The sequence below is a fragment of the Anabas testudineus genome, chromosome 24 (assembly GCF_900324465.2).
Source record: "Anabas testudineus chromosome 24, fAnaTes1.2, whole genome shotgun sequence".
Lineage (NCBI taxonomy): Eukaryota > Metazoa > Chordata > Actinopteri > Anabantiformes > Anabantidae > Anabas > Anabas testudineus.
In genome coordinates, this window is record NC_046632.1 from 12576602 (window position 1) to 12595978 (window position 19377).

Consider the following 19377-nt stretch of genomic DNA (forward strand, 5'->3'; position numbering starts at 1 on the left):
ATTTTTGGATGTTTAACTGCTGGAGAAACAGCATTTGACATGATTTAGATGCACATTACAGACCTTAATGTTTAATTTTAACCTAATTTTAGCAATATTTCTCAGATAGGAAAAGGTAGTTCTAGATATCTTCATGTATGAAGTAGATATCCTGGTAACTCAAATTCCTGTGTTGAAGCCAATACTAAATCTAGATTAAGAATGAGACCAAACAAAACTTGTCTTGTCTGAACTCAGAAATTGAAGGACATCCACGACTTTGTCTTGTAAGCATGCTTGAAGTTTGTTGTGATACAACTGGGTATCTGCATAGAAATTTAGTGTTTAATATTCCAGTAACATGTTCTAGTCTGTAACAGAACGTTCTTATATTGAATGCAGCACTCAAGTCCAACAAGACTAGAGAGAAGTCCATTGATGCCAATAAAAGATCAGTGTTCTTTACCGGTGCCATTTCTGTACTGTTCCAAATCCAGACTGGAAATCTTTATACAGGTTTTTCTTGCACAGGTGGTCACACAATTGCTTTGAAATTATCTTGTTAGTAAAGAGTGAGCTAATATGGACATGCTGATCAAAGGTGAAACATCTTTGAGCAGTCTAGTCAGGATGAAGTTTAAGAGAAATGCTAGTGTAGATTACTGAAATTAATTCAGCATGATTTATGTGGAAGAAGCTGTTTAAGAGAGGTCAGACAAAGCGGTTGTATTATGTCATTTGCAGGAGGAAATAAGTGTTCCAAGGGTGTTGTCTGGTGTTCATCTGCAGATTGTACTGTGTTGGTGAAAAGTTAATGACAGTGACTATTACACACTGAATCACTGAAATGATATTTATGCTGCTGCTCCATATAACCAGGACCAAATGCCAACTTGAATTTGGATATGCACGAACCCCAAAGGGGTAGAAGACCTTACTTTACACGGTATTACTATATAATAGTTCAACTCAAACACATTTTTACATGGCATGACCATGTCCTTGCTATCAGTTGCTCAGATAAAGTTAAGCTGTATCCTTCCTGTCCTTACTTCCAAACATCTAGTTGCCTCAATAGCTGAAAAGAAATATCACTGATCTGAGAAAAAGTACCAAGCACTTTTTGGGTTATATTTCTTAAAATGATTCTAGAGCGAGTTCTTTGTAAAAATCTTTTATTGTGTTAGATTAATGAGCCCCGATGACACATGTGAAAGAGCCTGTCTTTGCCCTGTGGAAGAAAAACACATCATAGCCAATAATTACCATAGTCAGATAACAAAACCAACAATCTCGTGCATAATTGTGATACCCATGCATGTCAAACCTCTTATCTCGTTGTTCTTGCTTGGACACTTCTTGTTACATACTCCACCCAGTGGATTTCTGGCATCACAGATCACTGCGTCACAGTGGACAAAAAGCTACAAGAAAAGGATTCATTGCTTTTGTGTTGTTGCATCTTTACACACTTACCTGGACCATCTAGAAAGAATATTAAAAGTTGTTCAAACTACCTGGGGGCTTAAGGTTTCTTTATCATCAAAGGAAAACATTTGAACCTCAAAGCGTTTAAAGTGAGAGGGATTCTCAACTCTAGCATCCACCCAAACTGGATGAAAGACCACCTGGTATGGGTGTACTTTGTTTGCACACCTGAGAAGAAGAAAAAAAAAAAAGTTACAGAGCACAATTGGCTTAGAGAAGAGGTCCAAACCTGCATAATAAATACAGTGCTGCTGATGGCTGAACCTTTAAATCGTTACTCTTCAATTTATCCACCAATCCATTTCCAAAACTGACCTAGTTTGACACCAAGATTTAGCAGGTCAAGATTAGACATTTACCCATCAATGATAAGGTTCCATCTTGGCTGAGACATCCTGTCCTCCTTCAGTGTTGCCCAGCAGTTCTCCAGCTCCAATGATACTTTAGGATTTCTGGACCTCATCAACTCCACCTCAAAATACAGCGGCTGTTGTAGGTACTTTGAGATAGGATAGTCCTCTTCTCTGTAGAAGAGACTGTAGGATTTGTCTGAGTGAAGAGAGACGGTACATGTTGACCTGAATTGTTAAGGAACAGAACAGCCTGTATACAATTTTAAAAGCTGTATAAAATAAGTGTGTGAATTGAACCTAAAGATTTACATTTTATTCCCTCTCCACTGTCGCCTAGTATGCAATTAACTATACAAAATATAATTTGTATACAGTTATATTTTGTAAAGTCTTAAACACTATTACTTCTACTTCTATTGTGATTTATATACAAATAAATGTGAACAATAAATTCAGAACTTCCTACCCAAAGCAAGTCTCATAGCAACTTGCAGCTCTCCTTTTCCATTTTCAGCATAAGGTTGGTTCATGAGGGGTTTGGTACGGAAAGCCAGAGTGTGGATTGTGTTGATGTCATAGTAACAAGAAACCTTTAACCTATAGACAAACACATGATTTGAAAATGTAGTCAGTGGCAGAACTAATCCCAATTTTCACATAAGTATTCTAGTAAGTTATAATAGTTTTGAAATTGATAAGGAAACGTTTGTGTGACAAGTAGTTAGCACATCTGGTGCCAATTAATCTGCTAATAAATCCTTTCAGCTCTTTGAGTTTGAAGATACGCACTCATACACAGGTTCCTCCGATTCATTTTTCCTTTCAGATTCATCCGATTCATCTGATTTATCCGATTCATCTGGCAGAGAGATTTCATTTTCATACAGCATCACATTGGATAAAAACTAGAAAAAAAATAAAAAAATAAAAAAATAAATAAAACTACATTTTTTAGGTCAGTTGATGTGAACAGTGTTCATTAGAAAAAGAGTCAGTGGACGAACCTTTCTGGTTGTTCCACAGGTGTTCCCACTGAAGATGAAATAAGCAAAGCGGTCATTACTGAATAAGGGACCACAAGTGGGGTCTCTGAGGGTAAGCCGACTGGTATTCAGGCTGGGAACCGCTTCCAGTTTCACGGCCAAAGCCGTCATGGTTCCATTGGGAAAACACACTAAAAGAAAAGAATCGCTCATTATCAATATGTGTTGTGAATTTTGTCATTGAGCAACCAAAAATATAAATCTTTACTTTATACAAACCAGTCAGTGTTGAGTGGAAGTTACAAGCCATAGAGAACTTTTTGATCTCTGTGTTGGTTTCTGGATTCCTCATAATCACATCAATTCTGCCCCTAATGGACGCTTGCTCAATAGCCTGACAATATACAGGAATTAAAAATATCATGAAGGGCCATAATCTTTACAGTAATGCTGCTAACAGATTCCTGCATATTTACATCTTCAGCCAAGGAAACTGATTCCGATTGTACCTCAAACACAACATCAGGGGCTGAAAAGGGCACTACGAGACTGAAGTGTGTTCCGTTATCCATGAAACCGTACTTCTGACCCAAATCTGGGGTTAACATCTGTTTTCCCACCATGGTCTGAAAGCTTCGTCTCCCGTGTTCCACAAGGACATAGAAGTTCTGATGATCACAGCCACCAAAGACTTTAGGAGGAGCTGCAGAAGATGATTAAACAAAGAGTAGGTACAAAATGACTAAGGTTCGTGTAAGTTGCAATGAACTGATCGTTTTGAACTTATGTGCCAATGACATTAAAAATTAGATGGATGATTCCCATTTTTACTGAACTTATTCCAATTGTACAGACCAATGTTTACTAATTTAGCTTCCAGATGAGCAGTGTGAGAAAGTGGAGCCAACTCTGGCAGCACCAGCAAGCCAAAGGTCAGCTGAAGACGGTAGAGTGTAAAACCATTTTGTGTCTGTTGGGAAAAATACAAAGAATTAGCAGCAAAAAACAAAAACAAAACAAACAAAAAAAAAAAGCAGCATTCCAGCTTACCATTTGTAGTACAACAGGATCCATGAAGGGCACTTGAAGTATGAAGACCTTGGAGCTGCTGTTTGGGGACATGAGCTCCATGACGTTAAAGCCTCTGACATTGCATTCTGCCACGGACAAAACCTCAGAGGGGAAGGTAATGTTGATTAGTGCCACGTCAGTGCCAAAAGGCCCAAGTATCAACTTAAAAATCTGCTTATTGGGAACAGTTTCTGTGGGGAGACGAGAAAAAAAAAATTAAAAATAAAGCTTGTAAATACATTTATTAATAATCACAGTACAAGACGCGACTCACCGTCAATAACTTGAAGAGGTTGAGGCAGGAATGGTGTTGTGATGGGAAAGAGGACTTTGTATCTCGTGTCCTCGTGAGTGGTATCTTCAATCCAGTGCAACTCGACCATCGGCTCAACTGTGTAAGAGGTGAAGTACTGATTGTCCTGTACGTTACTCTGTAAAATAAAGTTTATCAGGATGATTGAGTTTTTTGGACTTTATGCTTAACATTAATCTCAGGGGGTAAAAAGGGGGCATGTCTTGTGAGCATATTAAAAACTGAAGTCAAATAAATTGATTTAATAATAAGTCCGAGTGCCACTGACCTTCAAGTACCCACCGACAGCCCCTATGGGAATTTTGATGACAATGTGCGTGCTACTGACAATCAGCGAGTACTGTCTGGCAGCCATCTCAGCAGTGGTGATCCTCTGGCCATTGATGCCCATGTGCACTTCCAGCAGTTTAAACTGTTTGGAGGAAATCAGTGGGTCGATGTGCCAGGGCAGGTACCAGGCGATCGTGTTTGAACTGACGGAAACACTTCCTGTACACAAAACCAAGGTTTGTTGTCATAATTAAGTGTAAAAATACATGAATCAACATAAAAAACACCCCAATTCCTAAAGAAAATGCTAAGTGCATGACCTTAGTCTCCTCACAACCTAAATTCCATTACCCTCCACTAGTGGACAAGCAGCTGTTGCATCAATTTGAACTGCCAGCCACTTCTTTTCAAAGATTGTTGAGGTTTTGAGCACAGTCATGGGCACCCCTGCTACCTGTGGGGGGGAGACCATCATTTGTAAATGCTTTTCGGTCCAAAAGCAGTGTTTAATGCTGTACCGAAACGTGAATAAGAGTAGTCTACCAGACGACAAAATCACTTTAAAGCCAACTTGATTACTTTGTGATCTAAAGTAGTAAAATAAAGCAGCCTGCACAAAGCCAACTCACATTCTGGATGTATGTTTCAGGTGTCGTCTTTGGACTTCGTAGGACCAGCCTCGAAGGAGTGTTGGCAATCCCATAACCACGATTCAGGGCTTCCTTCACCTCCATTATCCTCTCTTCAGGAGTGAAAAACACGAGTGTTGTGATCCTGAATCCTGCTTCTACAGGTCGTTTCTGTGAGCCAAAGTTTAAAACATGGTATTAAAAACAGAAAAAGACAAAAATATAGAAATAAAAACAGAATGAGCTCATCTAACCTCTGCGGCTCGTCGAGGATTACCCCACTTTGAATTAGCGCTTGGGATGAGATGGTTAGGCAGGACATAATCATGTGGAGCTGCCCTTTTCACAGACACCTGAAGATGAGGCCACACCATAAGTGATGATCCATCTCTCACTCTCCTCTCTGTAGTGATACCAAATGCACTGGCCTTGATGCTAATACAGGACCCATTTGTCTTATATAGGCTGGAACACGACCTCTGAGGGGCCTGCTGCATTCACTTGCCTCCATATAATTGTGGTCACAGACAATTTCCCTGGAGGCCCAGGCAGTGTATTGGCAGGTTTCGGCCACCTGGTACAGCTCATCCTCATCCATCTGGTTTCCATGCAGTCGAAGGTTCAGAGTTGTTGTAAATGCGTGATCTTCCTACAAACACAGATATTAAATCCGAACCAATAACCACATTAGGACATACACTCAGTGCTCCAGCATCGCTCCACAGAAAAGAATGACATCTACAGTCTTGTTACCACATTTTGAGCAAAGCAGTTTTGAAGGGAGGCATAAATCATGGCGTTCCCCAGATGATCCGTCTTCATGCTGAAGCCACACTGAGACGCTAAACTTGGTGTTATGAGGATGGCAGAGTTATCTGGAGGTGGGAAAAAAAAAAAGAAAGACAGGAAGATAAAGAAATGAGATGGTTAACACACGAAATGACAAATTCAGAAAGGTCAATATACTCATGACAGCAGCAAATTCCAGAAGTTTCCCTCCAAGAGGACCAACGTCCACACGCATGATGTTCCCCAGACATGTTGAGCTGATCTCTAGAGTTAAAGTTTATATTGAGAAGTTTTGTTAAAAATGGCTCTGTAACATTTGACAGTTGCTTATCATGAACTTGTCAAACTCTTACTTAGAGAAGACTCGTTCTGAGCATCTATGCTGACAACCGCCATCAGGAGCAAGAGCAACCTGAAACAGATCGAATTAGTTTCAAAGAAATCAAAACGGCGATGTAGCAGAACGTACAGATAACAACAAAACTACACACCCCACTCCAATGAAACGCCTCATGACACAAGAGGAGAAGAACACGTGAGCTTGAAACCCTTGTTTTTGCAGTTTTTATAAAGTCAGTAAAGTCTGCAGGTGTTGCAGCCACTTCCTGCTGAACTAAGCCAGCCACACACAGGTGGATCCCATTAAAGCCTGACTGAGGTAATTGTGTGGACAAGTGTCTTGTTGTCCCAACATCCATATTACTTTTTCGCACTTTTTAAAATCAAGATCCAGCTGTTTCTCTGTATCCAGATGACCATACAGATAAGTCAGTGAGCTACAAAAATATATATATATATATATATAATTAAGAGCTTAATTAATAACTACTGGTATAGAAAATAAAAATGAAATGCACAGTAAATATCCTGTATATTTAAATACAGCTCCTTATTCTTATTTCTTCATTTCATTTTATTTGTAACTCATTTTGGGCATTTTTCCTTTACTGTATAGCACTAAAAACAGGGAATCATGGAGAGAGAGGGAGAGAGATGCAGAACTGCTTTTATTCACAGGCGGCACATCTGGAAGACACTGAGGACATTTTACAGAGGTTATAAAAAAGATAAAACAACCCCTCCCAGATAAAATGGGTACATTTTCCATGTGATTTGGTTTGCATTCAGATGCAATGGTGTTTGCTGCCAAATACACTTTCCCTGCCTGCTTTGTCAGAGTAGTGAAATGTGAGTGTGAGTTTGATTTCAGTGTGCAGAGAAGCTGCAGTAGTTTCACTCAAATATGAAACAAGTACATTTTAAAACATCAAGTTATTGTTTAGAGGACACACTCCTGTGATCCAGCACCATCCAACCACACTTCTCTTTAAGAATATACCTTTAAAGGACTATGTCATTTTGCAGCGGGGTGTTCCAACATGTGTGCAGTCTCCCTCCCTCCCTCCCTCTCCTCTCCTCCTCTCTCGCCCCTCCCTGTTCCCTGTAAAAGGGAACAAACTGCTGCTGCTGTCCCGCCTCCAGCGCTTCTTGTCCCGTCTGTGAAGCTGCAGCAGCGCACCCTCTCCACCGACCTGCTGGGTGCCGCATTTGAGAAGGAAGAATCTCAAAACTAAAACACCCGAATTAAAGATATTTTCATGGAAAGAAAGGCTCAAAGTGCAGGTACGTTCCAGCTTTACTTACATTCAGTTTTAGTGAAATTAAAAGTAATGCACTTATTTGTAAATAGGGTTTGGTGAAGGGAAAAAACACCAAACTAGATCCACTTTTAATGTTAAAGTCAGCTTGCAAACCAGCAGGTTAAAGTGAATGCATAGAATAGTTAAGAGTTATTAGAGATCATACACAGAGCTACATGCTGGATAACAGTGTTTCAAATGATGCCTGAGTTCAGTTTCAACTTGTTGCCTCCCTTTTCCTCTGAGAGTTAGTTTAGTGTGCTCTGTAATATGATTCTTCTGGTGATATTCCCACTCTTGACCCGTCGAAGAAGTGACGTACCTTATGCCTCTTCACTCACCCCAGCACAAGCCATGTCCTGTGTGTGCTCTGTTGGTTTTTTTGTCCTTCAGACGACTAATGTGTTCTACAAACAGTGCAGTCAAATATGTCTTGGTAGACATCTGCACACATCAATGCACCACTCATAAACCTGGCTGCAGATGCTCCTGGGGCATTTCTGGTCATGAAAAAGCTACAAAAATGACATTATTTCTTGTTCAATGCCACTGTATGTCTCATCATCAGGACCATGGGATATGGGCAAATCCTCCACCAGCATAGGAATGAGGAGGACCCGGTCCACCTCAATGTGGGAGGAGTACGACACGAAGTGGATCCGAACACGTTGCTCCGCTTCCCTCACACACGCCTGGCTCGTCTGCTGCGCTGCCAAAGCGAGGCAGCGATCCTGGAGCTGTGTGATGACTACAGCCCAGCTGAGAAGGAGTACTACTTTGACAGGAATCCCCGGGTTTTCCTTTGTGTGCTCAACTTCTACCACACAGGACGTATCCACATGATGGAGGAGTTTTGTGTCTTCTCTTTCAGCCAGGAGATCGAGTACTGGGGCATCCAGGAGATTCACCTGAGCCCCTGTTGCGGCAACTGGTACCACGAGAGGAAGGAGTACATCGAGGACAGAGACTGGGACGTCAGGAGTGACGATCAGCAGCATCCAAGCTTTGACTCTTCCTTTGAGGAGCTCTCTGCTCTTGACAAGGACCTGGCTAAGTTTAAAGGAGCTTGGTGTGCAGAGGTTAGGAGTTACGTTTGGCTCAGGCTGGAGGATCCAGGTCACTCCAGAGCCTCGAAGGTCATCGCTGTGGCCTCTCTCGGCTTGGTGTTGACCTCTATTGTTGCTATGTGTGTCCACAGCATGCCTGAATTTCAGCGGGTGGACGACAATGAGAGGCCCATCGAGGACCCAGTCCTCGCCGTCTTGGAGGAGATCTGCATTGCATGCTTTTCTGCAGAGTTCATCATCAGGTTCATTGTTGCGCCCTCCCGCAGGAAGTTCCTCGGAAACCCTTTAAACATCATCGATGTTGCTTCCATTTTGCCATTTTATGCCACTTTAGCTCTGGAGACAGCTGATGAGGACGCCGCTGAGGAGAATGAGGACCTAGAGAATGTGGGGAAGGTGGTGCAGGTCCTGCGCCTCATGAGGGTTCTCAGGATCCTCAAACTGGCTCGTCACTCCATCGGGCTGCGTGCACTGGGAGCCACGGTCCGCCACAGCTACCACGAGGTTGGACTGCTTCTTCTCTTCCTGTCTGTGGGGATCTCCATCTTTTCCGCCCTCATCTACTTTGCAGAGAAGGAGGAGGAGCACACAGATCTGGGGACCATTCCTTCAGGCTGGTGGTGGGCCACAATCACCATGACCACAGTCGGCTATGGGGACACCTGTCCAGTGACGTTGGCAGGGAAATTAGTGGCCACCTTGTGTATAGTCTGTGGCCTGTTGGTGGTGGCCCTGCCCATCACCATTATCTTTAATAAGTTTTCAAAGTACTATCAGAGAAACAAAGCCATGGAGGGACAATGTATCACCAAGCCTGAAAGACAAGACCCAGAACTCCCTTATTATAACATCAGAGACCTGTTCACCGAGGCTGCATATCCCTTTATAGGAAGTCTGGCTTTCAGGAATAGTGCGAGCAGTGCAGGGGACGATACAGATGCCTCCAGTCTCCAGGACATAGAGGTGTATGATAACAACACCTGTGAAAATTGTGCAGCAAAATGAAATACCTGCCATTTCACTGAGGGTCGCCCCCTTTGTGAGAGCTGATCACTTCTCGCCCCTAAGGGCAGAATGCTCTATAACCGACCCTGCTTTCCTATATTGTCTTCCTCCTGCTATTTCACAGAGAGACATCGGGGCATGTGATGTGTTTTTTTTTTTCTACACGGGAGTCGCTTGTGAAATATACAGCATCACTAAAACCAGGAAATCCAACGGGTATTATCTGAACCTTGCTTAGAGGTTTGAAAGCCCATTTTCTGCTTGAGAAAACTGCAATGACGCATGTAGGAGGCCATAATGTTAATCTTTTTCAAAGTAATGTAGTGTATTGATTTGTCTGCTCTCTGAAAGTTGAGACAGGGAGTTTGGCAAACGCAGAAGTCTAGAATGACAACAACAGCACTGTTTGATGTTTAAAATGGTATTTAAGGTCTATAAGTTGACTGATATTACACAGTCTGCATGAACAAAAATAAAATCTGGAAGAAAGTAGATAGTTATAAATAGTTGTAAAGAATGATGCAGAATTATTGTTGCTGAAGTAAAAGAGGCATCGCATGTTTCTCAGAGCACTGTGGAAAGCACTGATATGCCAAATTACTGTTATTGATTTCTTGTATTTGGGCGGTTGTGTTGGCATGAGTCATGGGATGACTCCTGGGGGGGGGGTAACTCATGTGGACATGAAATAAAACTCTGTCAATCACAAGAGATATGCCTCCTATTTGTGACAGAACATACATCAAGCTGCTCTCTCATTCAAACGTTCACTGCGCCACATTCATAACCATGTTTGGGATTCCACTGTTGTAACGTTTCCTGACTCAAAATGACTCCGAAATCGAAATGGAAATCGTTAACAATGTCTTTTCTTCAGTTTTGAAATGCACTGAAAATGTAGTGGGAACTTTCTTTACCTATTCAGTCTTTTCCTTCCCTGAAAGCATTGATTTCCTGTCCTGTGTTATTGTCTCCGGTTGGATGAGCTGCTGTCTTACCAGAGGCAGGGATGTAAAAAATCTTTTCTCTGCAGGGCCTTTCAAATGTGCTTATGCAGTTGGCTACGAGCATCTTCTCTGAAAGCGAAACACTACAAAATGTAGCGTGAACTACTTATTTTAAAGTTCAGTTCGTTTCTTATCTGCTGGATGAATTTAATGGCAGTTGAGGGAGCGAAACCTGTTTAACTGATGAATGTAAATTGCTTTTAGAGGAGAGTGTGAAGTAATACAGAGCCGGTATTAAGGCTACCAGCAGTCTAACCTGAACAGATATGCACATTACCCTTCAATTATTTGTTAATAGTAATAAATGAGTTCCGATCACTGGGTTTCCTGTGTCAGGAGGTCAGCACCTAAAGATTGTAAAGAGTAAAGATTTCACCTAACTTTTCTGCAAATTGTGAGTTAACATTTGCACAAAATATCCTTTAAATTAACCAAATAGCAAAGTCTATCTTTGGTTAAACTGCTCCTAACTCATGTCCACACATAACCTGAGATCAGTGTTCAAAAGCAAACCTCATTCTTTTCGAGGGCTTAAAAGGCAAAACTACGGATGCCATGAACAGATAATAAATGCATATGATAATCATTACTTCTGCCGTAACGAAACCTTGAATAATGTTGTTAATCTGTAAAAACATCAGAATCATCAATCCTGAACTGATATCCTCTCAAATATAGTTGAGTTTAAAGACACTAATCTTTATTCAATGTTTGTGGGAATAGTTTTTGTGTCGAGGACTCCAGCACAGGAGTCACTGATGGCAGTGCAGCACCAGCAGAAACAGATAATGATCATTTTGTGTTCCTCACCATCACTCTCGGCCTCATGGCTTTGTGATGGGTTCAGCTGAAGGAAGTTGATTTTTCTCACTTTTGCTGCCAGCAAAAATGCATTTGCTTATTGGGTCCGGTTGTGTATCTTATATTTCCCAGAGCATCCGATGTTTTTGATTAACTAGTGACATACCTAATCATTTTGTGGCCAGATATTGACGACTTTCTGCGAGGCTACTTGCTAAAATTTGTTTGGTGAATGTTCAGGTGGCTGTGACTTCTCCGCTGTTGCAGCAGCCAGAATCAAGTGTGAGCGAGGTGTGAATGGGCTGAAACGACCAATATTTATCCCCATTGTTTGTTTGAGTTGAGAAACACACATTTATCAATTGCTATTAATATGCGTATTTGTCTTGATAACCAAGTAAGTAGAATCCTTATATCAAATCTTGGGCTGGGTGGTATTTCAGCATGGAGGTTTAGTCACAGCAGAAGTAAATACTTTAAATGCCCTATTTGCTTCGGTTGCATAGAATTGAATCATCAAGTGGATAGAGTGCGGATAATGTAAAGAAAAGGTGAAAACTTGTAAAGGTCACAGTGTGTGTGTGTGTGTGTGTGTGTTTCGGCACTATTGTTGCTGTGAAATGAGGGGGAGGGTTGTGTTTCTTCCTCTTTAAATGAAACCTTCATTATGTTTAGCTGAAGTTGCTTACTACAATACTTCTGCTGGGTCAAATGAAGTCTTAATCCAAGCTGACTGGATGTGCTGGAGCATTAAACTACTGAGATAAAAGGTGCCACAGAGTAATTGGATTACTGTCAGAAACACAGTGTTCAAAAGTAAAAACTAATCAATAAAATAAATGTAATCTTTTTTTTTTTTCATTTGTAATCACTGCCCAGTACTTTGATGCTGATTTGAGGTGAGTTGTTTGTGCAAAGAGAAGACAGTGATGTTTCTCAACTCGCAGTTGTCAGGAGGGGATAGGCGTTCTAATACAGAGTGTGCTGGACGCTGTTCGACAGAAGTCACTGCAGAGAATGTAAACAGCAGCGTTTCACACTGATCCCCGTGCGTGCAGTGTATACTTCAGGTTTTTGAGGAGAAAACATAAATCTTTGCGTCCAAAATGTGACATTTTTTCACAGGTGAGAGTATGAACTTGTGTATTACATAAAGCCTCAGGGTCTGCAGAGGCATTTATTCTTGAACTCCATACCAGAGGAAAAGGTCACTGCATCCAGTGATGAATGTGTGAAAGTCAAATGGGAATTTTATGTTGAGGGAAGTTCTGGTTGCAGCTCTTAGCTTGCTTACATTGTATGTTTCACACAAACTAATTGTTACACAGAGATTCATTTAAATGTAATGTAATTAACGTTTACATATTCAAACAAACAAAGAGCAAAGTGCAAATCTGAATCTGACAAGGTAAAGACTTAACACTAACATTTAAAAAGTGAAATATGGTTCATGCACTGTATCTGATCTGACACTTAGTATCAAAGTAATTTGGGAAGATTTTAAAATAATATTTTTTAAAATGACTAAATTACAAAATTTGAAATACAATAGTTAAGTATGAAGAGATGTTCCCACCCATTTCAGTAAATTAACTTGAAGCTGGAAGATACTTAAGTAATTTTGCCCACAAACCTTTTTAATGGACCAGCTGGTGCTACGCAGCTGTATCAGAAACATATTGTGAGGAATGTGGTGATATACTTTATCAACATTTGGCCAGATAATAACCCGTCTTTTAAAAGAAAATACTTGTTTCTACATTTGAAAAAAAGGTTTCCTGTCTGAAAAAAAAAAAAGATTAGTGGAGATGTTTTTGTTTTTCCTGCAAGTAAAATACAGAGCCTTGCAGGGAGAGGCAGTTTTAATATTTCCATTAGCTTCTGCCCATTTGTAATGTTTTGATCAGAGTCATTACACGGTGCTGCTCACCGCTGAGTACATCACTTTCACTCAGCCATTACCAGCAGATGTGTGGTTTCAGCTCAAGTTCAGCTACAACAGCGAAGCCACTTTGTTTATATTTGGATCCAGCTTTTTTTCTCCCGTGCAGGTTTATTGCACCGAGGCTGGATGGATATTGTGCATGTCCATAATCATTTATTGAAGTAACAGAGGTTGAGTTGTTGGCTGAGCAACACGTAAATCAACTGTAACTGAGTCACATGAGCCTCTTACCTTTATTTTACATTCATATATTGTGCACGAGTCAACTGTGGTTGCTCTGCAGCCTGCACAAAGGCACAGATTGTATTTTTATTTTAAGGTTTATTTTAGTAGGTATGAGCTCATGGACCAAAGTAACATATCACAGCAGTTATAGCCGTCACTAGTCCCTCCTTCACACAAATACACACTTCCACTGAAAAGCCTGGTGGTTTAGGCTTTTAATAGTACATTTAACAATTACTTTATCTATTGAAACATATTATTAAAACCATTAAATTTGAATGCAAAAAAAATGCAAAAAAATGAAACATATTTAATTTAGCTTCACCTCAATTTCATTTCAACTCTATTTCAATCAGTTTTTATGGATTCCATCTTCATGAATGTTCAAATTGTTGCATGTTTCTCAACTCTTAGATCATAATCAAACATAGACTCACATAATATATTATACTGCTGAAGATGTTTGCTTTAATGTGATAGTGTCAGTGTAGATTTCAACAAAGGTCCCTAGACAGAATTGTTGCATTGCTGTAAGTGGCAGTTCTGTGGCTCATTAGCTTCTGATGTAACACTTTCTTAATGTAGTAGTTGTAAGTGTTACACTTACAAAGATAAAGTAAAAGCATACTGGATTAAAATGTACACTGAATATGGTAGTGCATGACATGGATGGATTATCCCAGTCTGGGAATATGACTATCTATGGCCAAACTCACCTTTACCTCACCTTGGACATTGCAGTGTGACAGATCCCATTATGAAGCGAAGGCTGGAACATTTCAATTAGCCTCTCTGTCCGTGCCTTTTTTCCACCATTACACTCGTGACCAGGAAACCCTCAGCAATTATGAACACAGGGACAAGCAGATAATCTGGTGTCCCATGTGTAGCTTGGCATCTATCTCACAGGGAGGTGGCGTCAGGCCTTCACACAGCCTGACCTCAGTCCTCTGCTCCTGCTCCTGCAGCATCAGCTCCACTGGGACTTGCGGTATTTGCCTTTGCAGATTGATTGGACAGGTTACGTGAGGTTACAGCCTGCAACACTGCAAGGTTGTTGCAGATCTTAAAACATCCCAGTATACAAACAGTAAGTAGAAACTATAATGCTCAAATTCATGTGTAAGTTCTGCTTTAGCCAAAAATCAACATCAACAAATGTGTTCTCTTCTAACCTGACCTCTTTTCCCATAAAAGGCTAGTGAGGGTAAAAAAAAGTCAATATTTTTGCTACTGATACAATCATTATTTGGAAGTCCAGCATCCTCTGGATGTAGTACTTCTATTTTGCATCTATTATAAGCTTTGATTTGTCTCTGTGCACAGGAGTTTCTGACCCACGGTCATGCCTATCAGTTGAAACAGACTGGGTAATAATGCATGTTTACTCCTCTTAAGTAATGTTTACATGACCCTTAATTAGCTGCAGTCTGACCTTATTATTTACGCTAATAAACTGTGCAAATTTATGAATATGAATATTTTATTTATTTCTTTTTATCCCTTCAGTTTCCGTCCACACCAGGTTAAAGGCATGATATACTTGCTGAACAAGTCTCATACATATTGGATGGCTCCTACTGTTAATCACAGGCTCGCAAGCATTATATGAGCTGAATTTACATTTCATTAATGTGTTTTAGAGTGACAGAGCGCTGACAGAGCGTGTTGAGCTGGGCCCTGAGTAAAGATAAAGTGGGTAGGATGAAGAATGTTGTGTACATTGCTGTGTCTCTTTGTTCGGATGATAAACTGATGCACTCGCTATCTGTGGGGAGCTGCAATGGAGAGAGCAAGGGATTTAATGGAGGCAGTAAAAGAGTGCGCAAGGGCTACAAGTCCTGCTAATGAATCAGATGAAGATGAGGGAGAGGACGAGAGAGAGACTGAGTAGAATAAGAGGATGAAAACACCACATTCTGTGAGCACCACTCTGACCTGGAGACACACGGAAATCTTCTGCCCTCACCATCACTCCAAAACATGTTGCTCTGTATCTGTTGGAAAGTGATTTGCCAATGTCTTTACAGTTTGTTGCACAGCTCTCATGGCCAAAATATCAACATTTGTCTGTAGATTTTCCTTAAAACCTTTGATTGTGCACCTGATCCAAAGTTCATCACGTGCTCTGATTGCATGCAGTTGACACACAGATGTAAGATTTTAACCTATAATGGCTAAATGCATCCATGCATTCACAAAACCCATCAGTGCTGCATCTGAAAGTTACTGCAGCAGGATTCCTTTCGCCATAAAGCATAAAAAATGCATGTGCATGAATTGCATGTGCAATGCAAATGTGTCCGCTCAGCCTTTCACAACATTAATAAATGTGTGTAATTAGAAATCATTAAGAATCTACAGCTTTATTGAAGCTGTAGTTTTATGGGAATAGCAATCTGCTCTTTGAGTTATTGACATTTGGCAGCAGTATATGCAGCTGCAATGACTATAGAGAGTAGTAGGCAGTAGTAACAATGATGTGCATGTGAATAAACAAATAGTTGGGAATATTAATCTGATCAATTCAATAATAGATGTTGATGATGACGTGAACCTTGCAAAAATGCCTTAAGATGCAAAGACAGATGAACATTAAAGAGCATTTTTGAAACAGTGCAGTCTCAACATCTATCTGTTTATGAAAATGTGATGAAAATGGGAGAATATGTGAAAAGCCAGTGCTTCTGTCACTGAGTGATAAATTCAACGCTATAAAGACAATCTATAAATCACACGAAGCCAATGTCAAAGTGACAACTTTAATGGTGACAAACTATCAGGCACATCTGCTGCATCTCCCCACTAACCACAGTAATGATGACAAACAGAGGAAATCCTGTCTCCAGTAGCTTCAGAACTTCATGTGGAAGTCTGTGGGCAGGTGGGGCTCTACTTCTCACTCTCAGACTAATTTGCTGCTGCAGTCTTCTCTTTAGACCGGTTGTTATCATGCAGCGAGCTCTCGTGGTTATTTTGCAATATCAGGTTTCAGTGTGTCAGTATCAGTTACAAGCAGCGTTGCTTGGCGGTGTCGATTTGACATTAACATGGAAATCGACTTTGGTGTGTCGTGAGACCAGAAGCACTTAAGAAAGCACTGAAGACATTATTCAGTGAGTAATTGGCCGCCGCATTGCTAAGCATTATTGCGCCCAGCGATTGCTTTGATTAACCCGAGATGACCTTGCGGATAATTGATGTGTGAATTTTATTTCTTGGAAGAAGATTAATGCAGGTGAAGGTATACTTACAGTGGTGCTTTAAAATTTATGAACCCTTTTTCTCTATTTCTGGATGAATATGACTTAAAACGTGATCAGAAATCCAATTTAACAATGAGACAAAATCTACACACCAAGTATTTGTGTGTGACAGAAGTATCTTCAGTCCTCCTGGTGACTGTCATCACCATGATACATAAATGGGAATCCAGAGTTTAGTCATAAACAAACAAATCATCTGTCTAAGGCACAATCTTCCAGCCAAACCTCTCTAAAGGTTGACAGCAATGTTCCTCTGGGGGAGTCATGGCTTCTTTCTTTCAACTCTCCGTTTTCATAAAGTTAGTGTTTACTTGTTTACTCATTTTCAAGCCTCGCTGTTGCAGCTGTGTGCGTTTTCACCTTGTTCTTTTTTAATAACTGAAACGGTAACGTCATTTAAAGTAAAGCACACCCACTCTTGACTCTTGTTCTGGTCTGATGGTCCATAAAATTATTTCTGAGGGCCTTGCCACAGTGATTAATAAGTTAATCTACAGGATACATAATGTTTTAAGACATAGCCTGAATCCTAAGAGAGAGCACAGTGCAGTGTTATTGATCTATTAGCAGGGTGCAGATTTAAATTCATTTCAGACTTGAAGTCAAATCAGTTATTCATACAGCACTTTTCATTCACAGTATATTCTTTTAGTGGTAGAAAGCTGTCCCAGCTATGGCACAAATGTGTTTTTCAAAGCTGAGATCAGCATTGAGAATGACTCCAAGGTTCTTGTCCTGCTCCCTGCACTGGATTTACATATATGAGCAGCAAAGTGAAACTGAAATGCACAAGTGCAAACGGAGACGACCTTTTTCCTTGCATTTAATTACTTAAGGGAAATCAAACCTGTATTGCAGAAAAGTATTTTGACATTCATAACTTGCTTTGCTTGTATCAAACAACCTGCTTATTATTCATGTCTGCAAGAGAACAGAGATGAAGCTGGGGTTAGGATTGTGTAGAACAGTTGTCACTTCATCCTCATAATGTTAATAGTGCATTACATAACATGTTCCCAAAATCCATACACTGTTATAAACATCAAATCTTCGTAGCTACGGAGAATGAGCATGACTGTTTATCTTGGCGTCTAGATAGGAACAATATTGGAGTTGTTTGTTCAGTTTAAATAAGCTGAACAAGAGCCTCTGTGTAATGGACAGTGACAATGTATACACCTGAACGTGTAAACAGAGAAAGCCCTCCTGGACAGAGGAACTGGCTGGTTAATAACACACAGGGAGAGCGATGTAGCCGCCGAGTAAAGTGAACTAACAGCTTTCTGTGTGGTCATTAGGAGACAATAAGTCTGACTTAGATCTCTCCCAGACACCAGTGATAATATTTCTATTGATCTAACATACAATAAAGTGTAACCAAAAGATCTGTGTTGTCTTTATTTCTGCGTAGAAATATCAAAACAAAGAAATGACCACTGTTTATAAAGAGATGTTGATGAGCCAGAACTGTAATTAGTCAATTTCTGCATTGTATTTATTTAAAGCTTTAAAAATAATTTTTGACAAAATCCAATACTAAAACAAAAGGTCATTAAGTAGTATCAACATACTAATTTACAAGAGCTAGTAGAGACATTCAAGATACAAACAATACACTGATTTCAAGACCTTATACACACTTAAATGATGCTTAATTTAGGTGTATTATCTTATTTATAGTCTATTCTGGGATCCATTGATGCTAAATTATATGATTTTTAAATTAAAATGTGTAAATACATATTGCTTCTTTATGTAACAGGTCCAGCTCTGGTTTTGAAACTTGATACAGATTAAGCACTTCTCAATGACTGTTTGTGTGACATGTTCAAGTTTAGGTTATCTTAAGTTAGTCTGTAATCATTAATCAAACTGTAATTCAAAAATTAAAAATTTCACAGTTAAAATGTTGCAGACACTTGTGTAAATTAAAGCAGTTATTTTACTGTTATTTTGAAGTAGCTTGTGCCCATTTAATCTCATGATTGCATGATTTAATGTTAGAGATATTGCTTAGAATCTAATGAATAATTGAAAATGTCAGATGGAAATAGAGAAAAGTCCCTGTGAGAAAAGGCAGTGCCCCCTCGTTGCAGCCCCATCATGCAACTGTCAGTTCAGCTTGTTCTCTAATGGAGCTCTGGCTGTGTTCCCGGATCAATGGCAAGACTGTAATGCTGAAGAATTCCTGATTTCAACAAATCCTTCCTCCAGCTTCCACCCTTGCTGACGCAGGCTGACACACATCACATCTGGATGCAAGAGTGCTGCCCAGTCACGGTAGTGGTGTTGCGGGAGGGCAGGTGCAGGTGAGACAGACAAACACAGGGCGACCAGAGCAGGTCGTGATTCATGGAGATGAATCAGAGCATCCTGTCCACTACATCACCTCCACTCTAAGAGGAGAAGGCTGCATGTTGATGACTTTCTGATTGATGACTGATTCAGTATCCATTAGATCTGGTGATGGATCACAGCGAGATTGAACAGGACAGTGGCCAAGCTGAAAACTGTCAGCTCAGGGGTTTAAAGGAAACGTCGTCACG

General features: G+C 40.3%; 2 protein-coding genes across 2 annotated transcripts; one reads left to right on the forward strand and one right to left on the reverse strand.

Moving 5' to 3' along the window:
- Nucleotides 1–1139: 1139 nt before the first annotated feature.
- LOC113149007 lies at nucleotides 1140–6481 on the reverse strand. The gene is made up of 21 exons (XM_026340813.1): nucleotides 6367–6481; nucleotides 6229–6287; nucleotides 6053–6139; nucleotides 5840–5961; nucleotides 5592–5735; nucleotides 5341–5439; nucleotides 5087–5257; nucleotides 4809–4911; nucleotides 4456–4676; nucleotides 4149–4305; nucleotides 3854–4065; nucleotides 3659–3773; nucleotides 3313–3506; nucleotides 3083–3197; nucleotides 2825–2994; nucleotides 2610–2725; nucleotides 2287–2417; nucleotides 1827–2016; nucleotides 1497–1635; nucleotides 1307–1403; nucleotides 1140–1210 (listed from the first exon to the last, which is right to left on the reverse strand). The coding sequence occupies exons 1-21, from the start codon at nucleotides 6387–6389 to the stop codon at nucleotides 1155–1157; spliced, it is 2721 nt and encodes a 906-aa protein (XP_026196598.1). The 5' UTR covers nucleotides 6390–6481; the 3' UTR covers nucleotides 1140–1154.
- A 1606-nt stretch (nucleotides 6482–8087) lies between these two features.
- On the forward strand, nucleotides 8088–9587 carry kcns3b (potassium voltage-gated channel, delayed-rectifier, subfamily S, member 3b). Its single transcript, XM_026341685.1, has one exon. It carries the CDS (start codon nucleotides 8088–8090, stop codon nucleotides 9585–9587), a length of 1500 nt encoding a protein of 499 aa, XP_026197470.1.
- The last annotated feature ends 9790 nt before the right edge of the window (nucleotides 9588–19377 follow it).

Coding starts and splice junctions, on each gene's coding strand:
- LOC113149007 (XM_026340813.1), bottom strand. CDS start 6,389: ATGAGGCGTTTCATTGGAGTGGG. Junction 5,736..5,839: donor ACTGCTTTGCTCAAAATGTG/GTAACAAGACTG, acceptor CTGTGTTTGTAG/GAAGATCACGCATTTACAAC. Junction 2,726..2,824: donor CCTGTGGAACAACCAGAAAG/GTTCGTCCACTG, acceptor TTTTTTTTCTAG/TTTTTATCCAATGTGATGCT.
- kcns3b (XM_026341685.1), top strand. CDS start 8,088: ATGGGATATGGGCAAATCCTCCACCAGCATAGGAATGAGGAGGACCCG.